This window comes from Mastigoproctus giganteus, chromosome 7, assembly GCF_048544385.1.
Source record: "Mastigoproctus giganteus isolate SK-2022 chromosome 7, ASM4854438v1, whole genome shotgun sequence".
Lineage (NCBI taxonomy): Eukaryota > Metazoa > Arthropoda > Arachnida > Uropygi > Thelyphonidae > Mastigoproctus > Mastigoproctus giganteus.
This window is the reverse complement of record NC_143581.1, coordinates 175,581,486-175,600,423: the sequence shown is the minus strand read 5'-3', so window position 1 is coordinate 175,600,423 and position 18,938 is coordinate 175,581,486. Positions and strand designations below refer to the sequence as shown.

The following is an 18,938-nucleotide window of genomic DNA, read 5'->3' as shown; positions in this document are numbered from 1 at the left end:
CAGATAACTGTAATGAATCGGAGCATGGTTATCTAGGCCAATGGTTCCCAATCTTTTGTCACTCGAGTCACACTTGAAGTTAAAAGGCACACTATTCACGGCACACCTAAGTAAATAAATAAATAAATTTTCTCTTTATACTCCGGGACGACCAAACAGTCAGAGAAGTTCGCATGATAAATTGAATACAAGAAACAGCACCGTATTCAGCAGTCTTCCAGGATGGCCACGTAAAGTCAGGGGATTTTACGAAATAGAAAGAACATAATATTACCAATATTACCACAAAGTATGGTAATATCAGAAATACAAGAATATTACCGATATTACTGTACTTTGTGGTACACGCGTAATTTGAATACACTTAGTGAGTAAATCTGTAATGGAAACACTCCAACATTGCAAACTGTGGACAATGTCGCAGGTTGACCAACAGTTAAAAAGTCAAGTTCCGCACTTTGAAGACTATAGGTTTTCTCGTTTATATTTTCGATGTTCGCATCACTGACAGACACTGGAAGAAGGTCAGAATACCGCAGAGAAGTATTAAAATAGCTATTCCAGTCACATCTGGGCACATTTTTCTTCTCTTTAGAGCAGTGTTTCTCAAATTTACAATAATCGCGTAAACTAAACTCTCAAAAGGGGACTTTTGAGAGTTCAGTCTTACCGGCGTAACCCTTCTCGGGCGAAGATAATATTGGACGTAGTTTTAATAATACTATTTTATCTGGATTAGAGCAAATACAATACAGTATAAGGTATTTATTTATTGATGTATAATAAAAGTTATACATATATACTATATATAGAAATAATAATTAAAACATGGAAGCAATAATAAAAATCAAAAAACAGTCTGACAGGACAGCGTAGATATATATACAGTATATATAATGTAAATGTTGTGTATTATAGCTAAATTATAGTTTAAAAAAAATATATATATATAAATATACAGCAATACCTCACATAGCATTGATAATTGGTGCCGAAATTGTTCCGTGTTATGTGAAACCGTGCTGATTGAGGTATAATTATAATGAGTTTTAATTGAATGCATACAACAGAAACAGTCTGCGTACAATGGCAGTGTCCAATATTTTTTTATTTCAACTCATTTTAATTGGCTATAAATCTATAAACAGTTTGCGCTTGATAGCCAATTAAAAGGATTTTAAATAAAAAATATTGCAAAAATTTTATTAATGAAAAGGTAACATCATGAGAGATGAGAAAAAAGTTTTATTGTGTTTATTTAAGTTTTTCAATAATAAAGTCTGGTGAAGTCGACTCTTCTTTTTCTCAGCGTACAATTCTTTGTAGCATCGAATCCCATCTTGTAGAGTTTGAGTCTGGATGCTACATTCAACATCCAGATCTCCATTCATAATTGCCTCACAGGCCATGTCAGCCTCCCGAAAAACTTTCTCCAATTCTTCTGTTGAAAATTCTTTTGGTGCCACTTCAGAATTGTTTTCCTCTTTTTCATATGCAGTTTGCTCGTCAATGCAGTCACGTACATTGGCAGTGTCCAAAGTTTCGAATCCCAAGTCTTTTCCAATCATCACAATGTCTTCCGCAATTATCTGAACTTACAATTCAAAACCAGTGAAATCATTTGCCAAATGGGGTAAAACATGTTGCCAAACAGAATGCATTGTTGTTGGCAATGATTTCTAGCCGAAATGCAGATATATTTTCGATCATATTTAAAAGGGTAAAAAATAAACTGCGAAATGAAAAGTTCGAAAAGCTATCACGTCGTCTCGTCAGGGTTTTTTTTTTTTTTTTTTTTTTTTAGTTGTTGGCGCATCAGCTTCTGTGGCCACAATGCACCTCCCAAGGTTTTTGCATTTTACTGTGATCCAAGCCCGAGGCGGGATTCGAACCGGCGAATGGACTTCGTCCTTGTAGAGGACCCATGCTGTACATGTGGAGAGATCGAAACCTGGGAACACCTCATGTACGACTGTCCGCAATACGAGGATTTCAGGTGCATTCTAATCATGAGTATAAGATACCTCCCCAGAGGGCAAGAGTTTCACCTACTGGATTCAGAGGAGAAATACAGAGCCCTGACCAACTTCGCTCAAGAACTCTTCTCAAGAAGGAGAACACTATATGCAATACACCAGGAGTGAAAGACCACCAGCCAGTTAACAAATCAAAACATCCTTTAGGACACACCCCAGAATGAAAATTATGTGGAAGCTACTAGCTGTCTACCAAGAAACCCTGCCTATGTACCAAAAAATATGAGACCTAAATGAAACTGACAAATATACTGAATGAAGATAGAGAACCAAAACAAAGACATTCAACTTGGACGGGACACTATCCCACGAGTGACTCTACTACCGGACTTATGAACAGATAACTTAATGAACTACGACTGATGCAGCCTCACTGCCATGTAGCCAAATGGCGATCTCTACCAGCTCCCTTGCCTGGTACCTTTTTTTCCTATCCCTGGCAGGGGGGAGGAGATGGTCTCCTTGTTTCCTCCCTCCCCTACCACCCCATATATTTCGCCTGGTGAGGCATGGGCATGCCTTATTGACCATCTGGGGTTGCCTTCCCTATCGACCCCATACTTCTGTCTTTCCCCCCAGTCTTCAGTCTCTTCCCCCTACTCTGACTAATGCGCCAGCGTAAACCCCACATAACTAATCAAAATTAACGATTTCTAAACTGAAAACTGAACCATATCAACCTCTTTTCTAAACTTTATCTTTTCTAAACTTAAGTGCCCCCGTTTTTTTTTTTTTTTTTTTTTGTTTTTTTTTTAAGGTCCTAGACACCGAAATCTCAGGAAATTAGGTGGCAGGACCTGCCAGAGTGCATATAAGCTACTGGGTTCCTGGTCTGCCTCCACGGGGCGTAAGTGGGGCAACGTTGGGCCCCATTTGGGGTTTAGCGGCTAAACGACCAGAAGAACAACGGTACATAACATTAAACGATCCAAGACCCACACACTTTTAAATCTCTGGCATTTACAGCGTACTGTAACACACCACAATGTAAACTACGCGGAGATGGGGGAAATCCCTGGTGCCGCTTGACCCTAAACACACTTACACTTACCTTTGGGTTGCCAGGCAGGCACTTTACCCACCTGGCTAGCCCGGTCGGCATATGTACGCGTACCTAGGCTACGACAACGCAGCATATATATGTAGAGTACTTGTCTAGGCTATTAAATGAGTTTTACTGCGCACAGTAAATTTTCAACTTAAACTTAATTGAAAACCGTGTTATAGTGAAACCCGTGCTGTTTGAAGCCGTGCTAAGCGAGGTATTTGCTGTACTTACTAGCTCTCTATCTATGCAGCCAGTCGCAAGGTAGGTGAATATTTTCATGCAAATTACTTATACAAAACCCTAACAAACAACATATATATATCAATCCACCATTAATTCACCATATACGAATTCACCATATATATATCTTCTTCCAGTCACATAATTCCCCGAGTTGCTGTTGTGGCCACTAACAAATTCTCCCAACTGCATCGATTATGTGCTATGTGAGCGGCATTGCCAAATGTTACGCCTAAAAGTTCACTGATCCCATTCTTCCACCTAGTTGCAGGTCTTCCTTTAACAGCAATTTTTGGAGTTGGTTTTGTTACGGTCTCTATGGCATCAGAAGGTAATGTACGTGGTGGTATGCCATTGCCTACTACAATATATAAATATGGTGGATTCGTACCAGTCTAAAATTAAAGTACGCATGTTAGTAAAAAAAAAAAATACATTTTTAATACTATTACTATATAATAATATTACTATTTTGGTATCGAAATGTAAAATGTATAAATTTAAATGAAGTAGAGTGTAGAGTGTGTTTAGTGTCAAACGGCACCAGGGGTTTACCCCATCTCCGCGTGCTATAAATTGTGGGTGTGAAACAGAACACTGTCAATGCTAGAGGTTTAAAGGTGTATGGATTTTGTACGTGTAGTGTCGTGTATCGTTGTTCCTCTGGTCATTTAGCCGCTGGATCCCTAATGGGATCCAACGTTGCCCCACTCCACCCCGTGGAGCAGACGAGGTACACCAGTATCATAGTTATTTACTCTGGCAGGTCCTGCCACCTAATTTCCTGAGATTTCAGTGGCAAGGACCTAAAAAAAAAAAAAAAAACCGCTATAGATAGCGGTCAGCCAAAACAAAAGGAGTACTAGTTGAGCGATTTGATGTTATTAAGTTTTTGGGTGTAGGGCTCAAGCAATTTGGAGTTGGTTCGGACGCTAGTTGTAAGCTAGAGAAGGGGAGGGAGACTAAGATGGGGGGGAAAAGATAGAGATACAGGGTCCATAGGAAAGATGATCCCAAGTCAGTTAAGCAGGCTCATGCCACACCAAAACCAAAGTGAAAAAGAGGGGCGACGAGGGGGAAGGAGAAGGGGTAACCTTCCCATCCCGCCTGGGGAGTGGTGGAAAAGGACCACGTAAGAGAGCGTGGCTAGGGAGGCCTAATGGCAACAGCTGAGCTGTGCTGGTGGTTGTGTCACACCTGGGATGAACGAAGGAGGGTTTTTTTTTTTGTCTCTCTCTGAGAGGACTGTCATATCCAGGAAGTTTCTTATTTTGATCTTCAATGGGTGGTCTTTGGGTGCCTAACCCGTCTAGTAGTGAAGTGAAGTTTAAATTGTTACCTACCAAGCATTTTTTTTAACGTTTTACACACTATTCACTGAGTAATAAAGGATTAGTCAATTTAACAAAGCGCGCTTGTTGTTATTGGGTTTTAGCAGCATCGAAAAATTCCTCCCGTCATCGACGGGATTCGAACTCTGGTCTTTTCCACCCGTATGGGAAGGACGGCGATCCTACCAACTGTGCTACCTATGAGGGGAAAGCGCGCTTTCTGAAAAGACTACTATCATTCTAAAATTAACCCCGTTGCTGTTCATACATACAACAGTACCGTTCATTCTCAGAAAGGAGAGACAACAAGCAGTAAACAAACGGTATAATTATCAAGTGATTACTTCCCGCAGATGTCCGATAAAAAGTTACTTGGGTAACTACATGTAAACCACACACACACAGTGAGCTAATACGCAGATACCGGATAGTAGTCCAATAAAATTAAATGAAGGGGGGGGAGAAAATACCGAAAAACCACAAATTATATAGCTCTATCATCTTTTATGATTCAATAAACTGAAATTGTGATTGTAATCAGAGAAGAGTTTTATACACTGCAACTGGTTTTCAAGTGGCTGGTTCAATTAACCAGTGATTCCTATAAGCGGAACCCACTGAACTAAATTTCATTCAATTGTTTTCTGTAGCTAAAAACAACTATGATAAAGTAAAATATAAAATTTTGCCGTGTATCCTTTAAAATCGCCCTAGGGGTACCACACGTTGAGAAACACTGCTTTACAGCATTATGGCACTGAAAACTCACGATGCATCCGCATCAGTCACTTGCAATCATTTAGAAAGTCACCTTTATTTTAATTCTGCTCCAGGTAATATCTGAAAAATCATTAAAAATAAGCTGAATGTGGCACTCAACACTAAAATAAATAAAGAAAAAAGCTTTAAGCAATCATTGAGTACCTAAATGGATTATATCAATCTTCACTGGTAGGATATTGACCGGTTTATCTGCCAGGTATTGTCCAATTACTTCAGGCGTCAAGGGGAGACTTTTAAGCCTATAAACGTCCTCTTTGACATCAAATACTGAAAAAAAAAAAAAGTAGTATTTTTCTGTTCGGTTTTATGCCGAACAGGATGAGTTACAGGCTTAAAATTTTGAAGCTTCTTTTTTTTACATACTCCATTGAATATAAACAAATGGCAGCGCAATAAATAATGTTTGAGGTTAATTGATATCTTATTAATATCTTTATTGCAATCAGCGAATTGTTCTACATGGATCCTGATACAATACATAACAGCAAAAATGTTAGGCGTTAATTAGTATTTCCCTATATTATATTTGAAAACTATGTCTTTTGGTACGCATTCTCGCACATATTTTTAGGGTTTTTAGTACATAAAGATTCGGCTCTTCGTGTTAACTTCTCTAGAAGAGGAAAGTTTCACTTCGCTCTAACGTCATTATGATATAGTGAACTGAAAACTTTAATACTGTACACTACATTCCACGTGACACACACACCTCTACACAAAATGTGTAAAGACGCATGTTTTCTATGTGTGGAAAGAAGTGTCTGCATAGTTCGTGTTTACACGCAATAAGCGGAAGAGGTGCTGTTAGAATTCGCCTGATAAAATTTCAGTGGTCTGTTTCTAGATCTGGAAGTACTATTCTTACTGATGCCCTGTTTTCTTTTACAGGTGTGGTTCCAGAATCGACGAGCGAAATGGAGGCGTCAAGAAAAATTGGAAAACCAGAATGCTCTTCGCAGCATTGGACATGGAGCGACTGATTTCGGGGTCTCCAGTTCGTTGTCTCGCTCTCAAACTCCAACGTCAACTTCGGGTATAGTGACCTCTCTCAGTAGTTCGCCAAGTGGAATGCCATGTACACCTGCGATGACTCCCTCTTTAATGCTTGACCCGTGGTTAACACCGTCGCTATTAGGCCTCAGCGTCCCAGGTTTGCCCGGATTTCAATTGCACACCGTCTACCCGAGTTATCTGACTCCAGCTAATCCCGCTAGCGTCCCTGTAACATGTTCACCGACAAATTCTAACGCGCCAGCTGTACCGTTGAACTTGTCGCTAGGCGGTGTGGATGGTTCCCCAAAAGGACTGGGAGATCCGCGTAGCTCTAGCATCGCTGCTTTGAGGTTAAAAGCGAGAGAGCATTTAGAAGTGATCAATAAAAGTCTGACTCTCGTGTAGAGACTCGTAGCCGTTAGATGTCACTAGTGTTCCCAAATGTGAGAGCTCGCTGTCGTGTGTATAAAGTTCAAAGTGTTGTACAAAGTTCTTATTGCGCTACAATATATTACCTTTTTCCTGCTATTCACTGAATCCGAATGACTACCAACACTTCTTTATGAGTTATCCATATTTTTTCTTCTGGTCACACAGTCACAATCTCATACCCCTTCCCCATAAAATAGCATTGCAAATCATTTTCTGTCTTATTTCCAGCTCTAAAAAGTAGGTGAAAACAACATTTTAGAACTGAAAATAGGCTTTTAAACGCGTGTCGATTGTTTCCTACAGTAGAGTCACAAACGAAATTCCTATAAAAATGTAGACTAGACGTTCATTACAGTTTCACACACACCCCCACACAGTGAATTTGAAATAATAATAAACACTGCTAACTTTGGAATTCAAATTTGTGCTCCAACAAATTCCTGTGAAGATAACGCAGTGTTATAAACTCCTAGTGTAACGGGTTCGGTCTATAAGATACAGGTACTTTATGCATCTTCCAGAGAGAACGCTGAATAAAGAGGATTCTTAGTTGTGACTATAAAATCCGAATTCAAGACTTTTTTCTGATAAAAATATTCTGATTTTGAAGTTCGGCTGAATACTATTCAAAGTTTTCTATGGAGTGTTATCAGGTGTCACTAGAAGAAGCTGCATAATAAAGTTGAGCTCTACTTTATTATGCAGTAACTGTGCCTTTCAAAAAAAGGAATTTAAAGAGTACTTACAGGGCATCAAGAAAGGCTGATCCTCGAAACTTTGAGTAATTTTATATATAATATGTTTTCGAATAGGAATGAAGTCAGTACCGCTATTACCATGTCTCATCAAAAAAAAAATCAGATTTCTTGTCGCAAAGGTTGAATAGTAAATAGTGATGATATAAAAATGATTTATGAAAACCTCAGACGCTTTGAAAGGATAGAGGTTTTTTTACTTAAATAAAAATAATACACATATTTATCATTATTTTGAATTTCAGTTGCGATGTCGCGGTTTCCCGAATCACTTTCCTCTCTCTGCGTCTTGAATCGTATTGAATAAGGGGCCACTGTAATATATTGTACAGTGGCCCCTTATTCAATCCATGAAACAGTGAATAAGCCAGCATCACGGAAAATGGTTAATATTTACTTTAAAAAGAAACAATTCATTACCCAACTAGGCCAGTAGTTCTGAATCCCTTTTTAGTAGCAGTAACCATATGTGGGGGGGGGGAATTCTCGTGTACCCCCAGATACATGCATACATACCACTGTTTTTGACAACTACTGATTTAGTCTTGAGCAAACTGGCTGATTTAATATTACAAATAAAGAAACAGGGATACTTCTTTTCTAGTAAAATAGCTTATTTATCCAGAGATTATTTATTTATTTATAAAGATAGTTATTTTTAACATGAAAACTAAAATTTTTAAGTATAAATATTTTGATCCAAGTCCATGTCATTGAAGTATTTTATTGCACGTAAATTCCCCTCCTATATCCTAAAAAGGGACAAAAATCTAAAAGAAACAATCGCTTATTATGCTTATTTTATATCAGGTTGCCAAAAGTGTACGCCCACAGACAGCGTCAGCCCAGATATCTTCTCGCCCGAGACATCTATGAATTTTGACTTTAAGTATTCACTTTTTTTACAGAGGAAAAAAAGAATACAACATCACCTTATTCAACAGCATTCTCAAAAGGAAGGAGAAACAGAGACAACTGTCAATCAGGAAGGGGGGGGGGGTAGAAATTACAGCTCCACGAGCCATTTTTTAAAACTCCTTTTAACTTTAAACAGTGACCCAGAATTAATTACTTTAGCGAATAGCAATTTTATATCTTCATCGTATACGTTTTAATAAATGTAAATATTTGAATATTTACGAATTGCAGTATAAAATTATACAGTACACTGCATCAAATATTTATGATCTACATAAAAGGGGAAGTATATTTTACCATTTACTTTCAGTAGTAGTTTTTATTTTATTATAATTTTTTTAAGTATTCACCAATGTTTTCTCTTTTTCGTAAGGCAGCCAGATGTGGAAAATTTTTAAAATTACAGTAAACAAATTTTTAGAATGGGTTACTGAAACCTTTTATTCGGAATGGTAACATGCTGAAAGGTAGACAGGAAAAAAAAAAAAAAGAATTCAAAATCCCGAAGAAACTTTCTGTATTTTATTAACAAAACACATTTTTTTCACATACTTCTTAATGATCGGAAAATATTGCAATGAATATAATCAAATTATATCAACGAATAAAATCGAAAAAGTTTGATGTAAAATAAATGCAAATTCAGATGTGATTCTTATTTGACGATAAGAAAGGAAAATTCCATATGTGAAGTTTTCTTTCTTATCATCATGTAAGAATTGCATCGAATAAACAATCTGGAAGAGGATGCCGCGCCTGAGTTATATACTTAGGGGACAAGGCGGAAGGGTAGTGCAAGGACGAAGGACTTGAATAATATTTCTGCGTTTTCCTCCTCCCAGTTCTATATCATATGATACAGAGCTAGGGGGGAAGGGGCTGCAGAAATACCTCGTATCTACTCTGTTGGTAAAGATTATAAATCGACAAAAAAAGCCAAACAAAGATAAAATTTTAATGATTATGATGGTTAGATCACGCATTCTTGTTTTTAATACATAATGCAGGGCCTCGACGCTGCACTACATTTACACTTATTCAATAAATTGTATTTTTTTAAAAAATTTATTTATTATTTTTTAAATTATATACAGTATATATACCGTACTGTATATCCTACGATCATGCTCGAAGTCAATGTTTACTATTCTCCTCACCTTCCTGAATCCTGGATACACACTGTACATGGTCATGTCTGCTCACCCCCCCCAATATCCATTGAAAACTTTTCGACATGCACTGAGATTACTTTAATGCTTATTCTCAGACTGTTAAATTCCCTCTCATTAAACAGCAAAATTCTACACGGTTCAATATTCTCCCAACAGATGTCACCACATTTTAAGAACAGAAGGTTGTCACCAAGGTTACTGTAAAGCAGCTGTTCTTAAATCGTAGATGCCACTAGCTCGAAACGAGGGAGAGTGGCACTGTGGCAACAGAATAATATCCTCTTGAACCCCTAAACACCAATTCTTTGGTCATCGCTCGCGTATATTGGGTTCAACTACAGTAAGAAGCACCCGGGCGAGTGGTTTTACTGCATTTCATTCCAATTTATAAAAAATATTTTTGATATACAATACAGCAGGAGTGGCCAACTTAATTTGTGATGCGATCTACTTTTTTTCTTCAAAATGTGCCGCCACTACCATCTCAAAAATATCGTTGCACAAGGTTAAAAAAGTTAATCAACACATATTGAAAATTGTTGTTTATAAATTTTAAAATTAAATACAATTCAGAATTCTTATTTTAAATTAACATATTTAAATTTGTAATTTATGTGAAGTTTGTGTCTTCATGTCATCTGTCAAGCTTTCAAAATCGGGGATGTACTGTGATAAGGCCAACCGTAAAGAATCTTCTGTATGCAAGTCCGTAAGAGCACAGCGATTCTTCGTCCTTGTTTGTTTTAAATACGAAAAGGCCGATTCACATAGATATGTGGAACCAGAACAGGAATTTAAAAGTTCACTGCATTTTTTTTACATTTGGGTACTTCTCTCGGCAAACATATTTCCAAAAGTCTTTTTCTGATGATCTGGCTTTTAGGAAGATATCATTTTGCAATGTAATAATTTCCTTTTAAAGTAATATTTTCTCCATGTGAAAAATCTCAGCGATTTTTCATGAAATTTGCTGGATAAGAAATATATTGAACAATGTCTTCAATTGTTTTATAATCACCGAAACTGGTTTAAAAATCAACCAAAACTTTCTCAATTTCAGAAACATATTTCTCACTATTAAATTCAAAAGTAGGATTTCTCATCTGGTGAGTATGGGTTTGGCACACCCAGGGGGTACTGAACTGGATGTTACCATTCTTCTCTTTCTTGGTGATTTCTTTCTACTTCTGAATCTCTGATACCGGTGCAGCATAAGCCTCAACTTCTTTGCACCATACGGCTAATAATAATAATAATATTTTTGCAAATGATCTTGCATATCTAAAAAATTATCGAATTTTTTTTTTTCTTTGAGATCCTAAGCCATTGCCGAAAATTGATATTTATATGCAGAAATACTGCTATCATGTCACCCACCATTTTTATATTTTCCTTGTAATTTCAAATTCCAATCACTTTAATATACTTGTAAAATCTGACAAAAAAGCTAGATCACACAACCACTCCATATCTATCTTGTAGCTGCTGATAATCATCTCCCCTATGATCAACAAATTTTTTAATTTCATTCAGCAAATTTCGAGAAATCTCTGTAGAAACTTACTCCGACTCAGCCACCTCACATCTGTGTGTAATATCAGATCTGGTTCATTTTCATCGAGTTACATTTTGAAATGTCTCCTTTGAAGAGATTGTCCTCTGATGGAATTCACGATTTCGAAAGCTATTTCATCATCCTTTTGGCGCAATGCGATGAATCCGTTAAGATGCCCCGTCATTGCCTTAGTTCCATCTGTTGTTATTGATACGAGCTTAAATAGTGGTAATTTAATTTTTTCAGTAAAATCTTTGAATTCGTTAAATATATCAAGACCTCTAGTTCTTTCTTTTAACGAAACCATACCCAGCAGTTCTTCTCTAGTGGCAGAATCATCGAAAACCATACGAATAAAAACGAGCAGTTGAGCTGTATCACTGAGGTCTGTACATTCATCCAGTTGTGAACAAAATGACACACAATTAACAACATGAGCACGCAATTGTTCGCTCACATTTTTCCCATTTTTTTCGATGCGGCGCATCACAGTTTCGAGATAATTGCAGACCTTGAAGAGCACTTTTAAACCACGGAAGCATTGCAAATCAAACAACATTTTTCTTTTATCATTACAAAAAAAGTATTCTAGTTCCCGCTCATGATGAAAATGATACGTTTTACTCTTTTTCGTAGTATTCATTTTAAATCAAAGGGTATTCAATTAACTGTCCAGTTTTTTAATAAGTAAGCTAAATAAGAATTCAACACATACACTATACTCTACACAACGTAACTGCGGGAATTTTCACTAGACAAGCCTAGCGGCCGCGCGGCGACATGAATAGTCACATGGTTCAACGGATTTGTAATAAGAGTGTGGAGTGAGGCGCATATTAATAATAACATTTATATTTTGACTAATCTGTTTTTTATATATACCGTTAGACCAGTGGTCGTCAACCTGGTCCCTACCGCCCACTAGTGGGTGATTCAAGCTTTCATGGTAGGCGGTGGGGATTTTTGTCCGTGTTACAAATTTTGTTCTTTCTCCATATATCGAATACATTGCTAACAATTTCGCGAGTTTGACTTTTTAAAATATGCTTTTGCAATTTACTTTTGAATTCCATCTCTAAACTTTTATCTGTATTTATTATCTGTATTTAATACAGATAATAATTCACCGGACACTTCAAGAAGTATACTCGTGGACGAGGGACTAAATTGAGTTACTGCGGCACCCGGCGGGCAGTAAGGAAATTTTACCATCAACAAAGATACAAAAGTGGGCGGTAGGAATTAAAAGGTTGACGACCCCTGCAGCTTGTCTCTGCCAGGGTTGCCAGAGCTTCCTGGACGGAGACAAAAAAAAAAGTTGCCACTGAGGAATCAGGTGGCCCATAACACAGCACACAACTTTAAACGTATAAAACTGAAGTATAAATGTCACGACTCCGGCAATTCTTGAGGAGCTAGTAGTAGTAGAGGAAAAGGGAGCCAAAATGTTGCCGGACTCAGAGGTTGAAATGCACATACAGATTAGGATTCAGATTATGAGCATTAAATCACAAATACATCATCTCACAATTTAATCACTATTTTTAAGATGTTTCTATATTCAAAGTAATATATGTTTTTTCTTTTTTAAATATGTTTCTCACGGTTTTCTTCTCCTTCCCCCATAAATCGATTCTTTAGGGAAAGCCGTATTCACAGATTTTCCTTCTAGTCAGCGTAAGATATTTTATTTTGAAAACAAATTGAAATAAAATTAAGCGGAGGCAGATTCGAAGTATTCGATATGTTTATATTCAAAGATTTATATCTTTGAATATAAATCTAAAAGTTGCAAACGAGTAGGTTTCTAAGCATACAAAAAAGCAGCCAAAGTGATCTACCTGGGTTACTGCGAAAATTATTACTATCCATGCTACCCGTTCTGTGGAGAGTAATTGCCTATTTCAGTTTTATAAATTGAGTATGAAGAAAATTCTTAAATTCTCAGTGTTGAGAGTATTCTCGAGAATTTTACATTACTAATTAAAGTTATGTTATATTTAATATTTTCGAAAGAAAGCATTTTGTTCGAGTGCAATTCATTTCCATAGTGATATATCCAAAGGTCGTGTTAAGAAATATTTGCGCTTCCCATGTCAAAACGATATGTCCAAATGCATATACAAATAGTTCTCGACTTTACGAGTTAATTCGTTCCGAGCGCGCGCTCGTAAAGCGGGAATTTATTTCCCATAAACATAAGGTTAAAAATAGGGGATACGTTCTCAACAATGAAATTAGTTAGCTAATTAGTATACGGTTAAACAATGATTGATTTCTCGAAAGAATTGAAAACGTAGCCTGTAAAGTCAAGCAAATTATAATAATAGAGAAATTATTTACGACTTACAAATGTTAAAGAACGTTGATCACTCATTATTGGCTCGGCATTCGTTGGTTTGTTGCACAAGGAGTCGTCTTCTTCAGAAATGTTTCAAGAGGCGTTTGTTTCCAAGATAATCTTCTCTTTTAATTACAATGCTTATGCATGCATAAGCATTTTTTAACGGCACACACAAATTGCAACTAACACGATTCGCGTGGAGTAACAAGTTTACAAAGCTTAAAAAAAAAAAAAAGGAATGAAGAGAAGATTCTGAAAATTTATTTATGTTTTTTATACAGTTCACCATAATAACGTAAAAAAATCACACAATTCCAGCTATCGGTATTTTCGCAAATGCAAGAAGATCGAGTTTACTACCACCCGTTTATAAATTGCTTGCAGTAACAGAAAAGCACAATAAACTGGAAAGTGCAAATTGTTTTTATTGTTTTATTGTCGTGACCTCCAGAAATGTGTTTTAGAAAAATATCACAAAGGCATTTAAAATTGATTCTTATAACGGTACATATTATAATGATGAAAGTGTAGTGCATTTTAATGATTTGAATTGGTAACTAATACAATTTACAAACCACGCTCACGACTTTTTATATGGTCTTACGGTCACGCTCGTGACCTTAAAAACGACATTTTAGAGAGATAAATAGCTTAGTTATACAGCGAAAATTTCAACTTCAGAGATCTTGAAACGAATTATCAAAAAAAAAAAAAAACAATATTATTGGGTTCACATTACGATATTTCAACGATACGATGGTGTCTCTGGAGCAGATTAATATCTTAAAGCGGGGTACACTGTATTGTACAGCTACGCACGTGGTTTGGAATATTTATGAATGTTTGACATTCATTTTTTTGCAATTAATGTTGATATTTTCGATTTAGTTGATACCTGATACTTGGGGAAAAGAAAACTCGTAAACCCGGGAACTCGTAAAGCAATAACTTCCTGTATAATCCTTAAAGAACTGACTTGTATGTTTTTCAAAGAACACATTAATTTTTTTTGCGATCAATAAAAATAGAATAACATGTCCATATATCAGTGGACTTACTGATAGTCCCAGGATAGGTACTCTAAAAATAGCCAACATAAAACGAATTAGTTATCAGTGGATGGGGTAGGGTAACTATGAGCATACTACACTGTTCATCTAAAATACGCATGTTCTGAATTTAATTTATTATTATGATGTCGTATGGAGAGATATATGACTCTCAAAAAAGGTCCCACGCATTTTACTGATCTGAAAACGTATAGTATTGAGAAAAATACTATTTAGTGCGTACTTCATTCTTGCGATCAAATTTATGTTTCGTTACAAAATGTTTAAACAATATCACATCAGCGCATCAGGAAACGATCTTCCAAGCAGTGGCAGCATGTGGCAAAGAAAATTTGCTACCGCCACTTATTTTTGAAATAGCATAAAATTAGTATGTAATTATTTTAATTGCTCATAAACCTACTATAAAGCAACATTATCTACTCCTACACCACAGAGTAGTAAGAGACAGAGTTGTCACTTCCTCAATTACTCCCAGCGTCATCATTGCATGAACATAGACCTAACGCAGCCATCAAAACCCAGAGAGTACTAATGTGCATGCCCAATGCTAATAAAGCCGTTACTGTTCAGGCAGTTCTCGCTTTACGAGTTCCCGGGTTTACGAGTATTTTTTCCCAAGTATCAACAAAATCGAAAATATGAACATTAATTGCAAAAAAAATGAATGTTAAACATTCATAAATACCGCATTCCAAACCACGTTGCGTAGCTATACAATACAGTGTACCCAGCTTTACGATAGTAATCAGTTCCAGAGACACCATCGTATCGTTAAAATATCGTAATGTGAACCAAATAACACATTGTTTTTTGATAATTCGTTTAAAGATCTCAGAAGTTGAAATTTTAGCTGTATAACTAAGCTATTTATCTCTCTAAAATGTCATTTTTAAGGTCACGAGCGTGACCTTAAGGCCATATAAAAGGTCGTGTATTAGTTACCAATTCAAATCATTAAAATGCACTACACTTTCATGGTTATCATATGTTCTGTTATAAGAACCAATTTTGAACGGCTTTGTGATATTTTTCTAAAGCACATTTCTGGAGGTCACGACAATAAAAACAATTTGCACTTTCCAGTTTATTGGCTTTTTCTGTTACTGCAAGCAATTATAAACTATCTTCTTGCATTTACAAAAATACCGATAGCTGGAATTGTGTGGTTTTTTACGTTATTATGGTGAAATGTGTTTGCCCTTTACTGAAATCTTCAATCGTACAAAAAAAAAAAAATAAAATAAATTTTCAGAATCTTCTCTTCATTCCTTTTTTTTAAACTTCGTGAACTTGTTACTCCTAGCGAATCGTGTTAGTTGCAATTTGCGTGTGCCGTTAAAAAATGCTTATGCATGCATAAGCATTATAATTAAAAGAGAAGATTATCTTGGAAACAAACGCCTCTTGAAACATTTCTGAAGAAGCCGACGTAACCCCTATTTTAAACCAACGAGTGCCGAGCCAATAATGAGTGATCAACGAGTGTGCATTTAGTCGAAGATGAAGAATAAACATTCTTTAACATTTGTAAGTCGTAAATAATTTTTCTACTATAATTTGCTTGATTTTGCAGGCTATGTTTTCATTTCTTTCGATAAATCAATCTTCGATAAGTAAATCAAATTTCGATAAGTGTTTAAACATAAACTAATGATTGATTTATCGAAAGAAATTATCTGAATTTTGATGCTAGAGTTGTAAGAAAGATACTGATATTTGTATTAGCAAAGCTTATCTCTCAGTAACAGCATGGAATATATGTCATAGCATCTTTACAGTTTATGAAAGCAAGGATTTCAAGGATTATGAAATCAAAGATTAAAGACTGTGATACACTGCTTTATTATTACTATATATAGTACACAACTTCACTTATACCTAAACGGTATACATTCGGCCTATGTCCGTAATCATCTCACACGTGCTTTTGGCTCGCGCGGGCACTCCTGGCTAATACTAGAGTATTTCTAGGTTTTGCCATAGTGCCGGCGTTGGCCTATGTACGTTACGTGGGTGTTTGACGCACAGGGCGTCCACATATTGCACCACATATTCAAACTGCTACCTAAACATATTTTTTCTATCATATCTAATACTTATCAATACAGACCGATGTAATGCACAATCTTACACTTAGATAGCATTAATCGGTGCTGATCTCAATAAACGATCTATAACATCAAAATTCATAAACAATCCTTCGCCTAATACCTATATATATACACACACATCTGAGAATTAAAATAAATATGATATTTAAAATAAAAAACATCAGCCAGTAGTACGGCAAAAATGCAGAACGAAACGCAAAATAATATAAAATAAACAAACAGGGAAGGGAAAGTAGAGATAATAAGACAAAAAGGTAGTCGATAATCCCCTGTATAATTTAGTCATTAAACCCAATTAATAAAAACGATGTAAATTTAAAATAATGCCAATTATATATAATTTAGCGGTACCCCCCTCGAAGGTACCAGTTCCAAAAGACGTGAAATATCACCAAAAAAGGGGTTAAAGAAACTACAAAAACTAAAATATCAAAATAATAGACTGACCCTTATGCCCCATATCGACAGAGGACCACGAGGCCAATAATGGTCATGGAATCGCTGCATTTCAATCGTCATACAAATCATCGCAAAGGCGGAAATATCGAAGAACCAAACCACCCTTCCATTCTCCGATAGATCAACCAATGCAGAGGATTTGCATGGCGGTGGTCCTTATGCAGCGAGAAATAATCTATAGAGCAGACAGCACTATTGATCAGAGCCACACCACTGACATAATGCAAGCTTAACCAGCTTATATAATAGAAAGGAAAAGAATAGATGGCGGCACCGGCGCTGCTTATTTAGCATATCAACCCACTACTACCACTAATTTATATAATGTGATGTAAAAGTTAGGCAAAAGTAATAAAAATAAATAAATATGAATATGAAGCTATCATTAGAGGCAGCAAATGCACATCCTCCAGCTTCATATTCATATTTATTTATTTTTATGCCTGAAATACCCATTTCAGGTGATGCCTGAAATACCCATCAACATGCTGCTGACAGACTCCTACTTGCCGATGCTGCCAGAAACAGATGAAGCTGATGATGGGTATCAGTAAGATGCCTGAAACGTCCCTTAAATGTATAGTGGTTTGGGCGATTAGCTTAATAAACTATATTTTTAATTTCGGGTGGTAATATACCACGTGAGTGGTCATTAAATATCTTTCTATACATTAAAATAATTTTCCTCCTAGTGATATATAATCAGCCAATAGGAGAAGAGAGATGCGGGTTACGTGGTAATACGTAACAAATACGTAACAGAAGCTTGTTTTACTGTGGTCACGCGCTATGTGTTTATCTAACGTGACCACGTGGTACCATAAGTAACATATTTATGTATTCAAAGCAAAGAGACAAACAATATCGAAAGCTTCTGAAGTATTTCATTTAACTTAATCAAAAGAAGCGAGCGCAGCGAGTAAGGGGCAAAGCCCCCTAGTAGCAATTAATCTTAAACCATTTTATCTTGTAGTAGTACCAATTAGAGGTACTACTACACAAATTCCAAATTCCACACTTGAAAATCATATGATCAAATTTGGGTAAATTCTTGAGAAAAGTACAGAAGTTTTAACAGTTGTGGTATTTATTTGATAATCGCACGCGCGTAAACTGTAAAGCAATGTGTAAATTATTATTATTGTTGTTATACTGTACTATTCTCCCTGATAGGAGTTCCCACGAAGTGACGGGTACTGATACCAATTGCACGGGGTCATGTCTGGTATTACCGTTGATTGATGAACTCTCTGACTATCCTACAGGTGTTCAGGATTGTAACCTTCTGCAGTTCCTAGTAGGTGTTCTAGGGAAGACTTATTGCTGCTTGGATGTTATGTAGGATCTTTGGCACTATACCGGTGGTTGACACGATAATCAGGATAGTCGTTACTTATTGCATATGCCACATCTCTTTAATCACTCGTCTTAGGTTTGTGTACTTCCTGATCTTTTCCTCGTGGGTTTTCTGGAGGTTGCCAGTGTTAGGCACCGCTTTGTGAATCAGATGGGTAGCTTTTTCCGTCTTGTCGACAAGGGTTATGTCCGGACTATTGTACGGGATTGTCTTGTCTGTTATTACAGCACGGTCCCAGTACATCTTGTGGGTTGGGGTCCCTAGAACAGCCTGGAGTTTGTACTTGTTATACAGTACACCTTCTTTGATCAATTTTTATTTTCCCGCAACG

General features: G+C 36.5%; 1 protein-coding gene across 1 annotated transcript in view; it reads left to right on the top strand.

Moving 5' to 3' along the window:
• Window positions 1–6,836, top strand: part of LOC150083349 (retinal homeobox protein Rx1-like) — a 47,502-nt gene extending 40,666 nt beyond the window's left edge. The window contains exon 3 of the mRNA XM_090378483.1: window positions 6,327–6,836. Coding sequence (XP_090234609.1) covers window positions 6,327–6,836 — 510 coding nt within the window. The remainder of the gene's footprint in view (window positions 1–6,326) is intronic.
• Window positions 6,837–18,938: the final 12,102 nt, after the last annotated feature.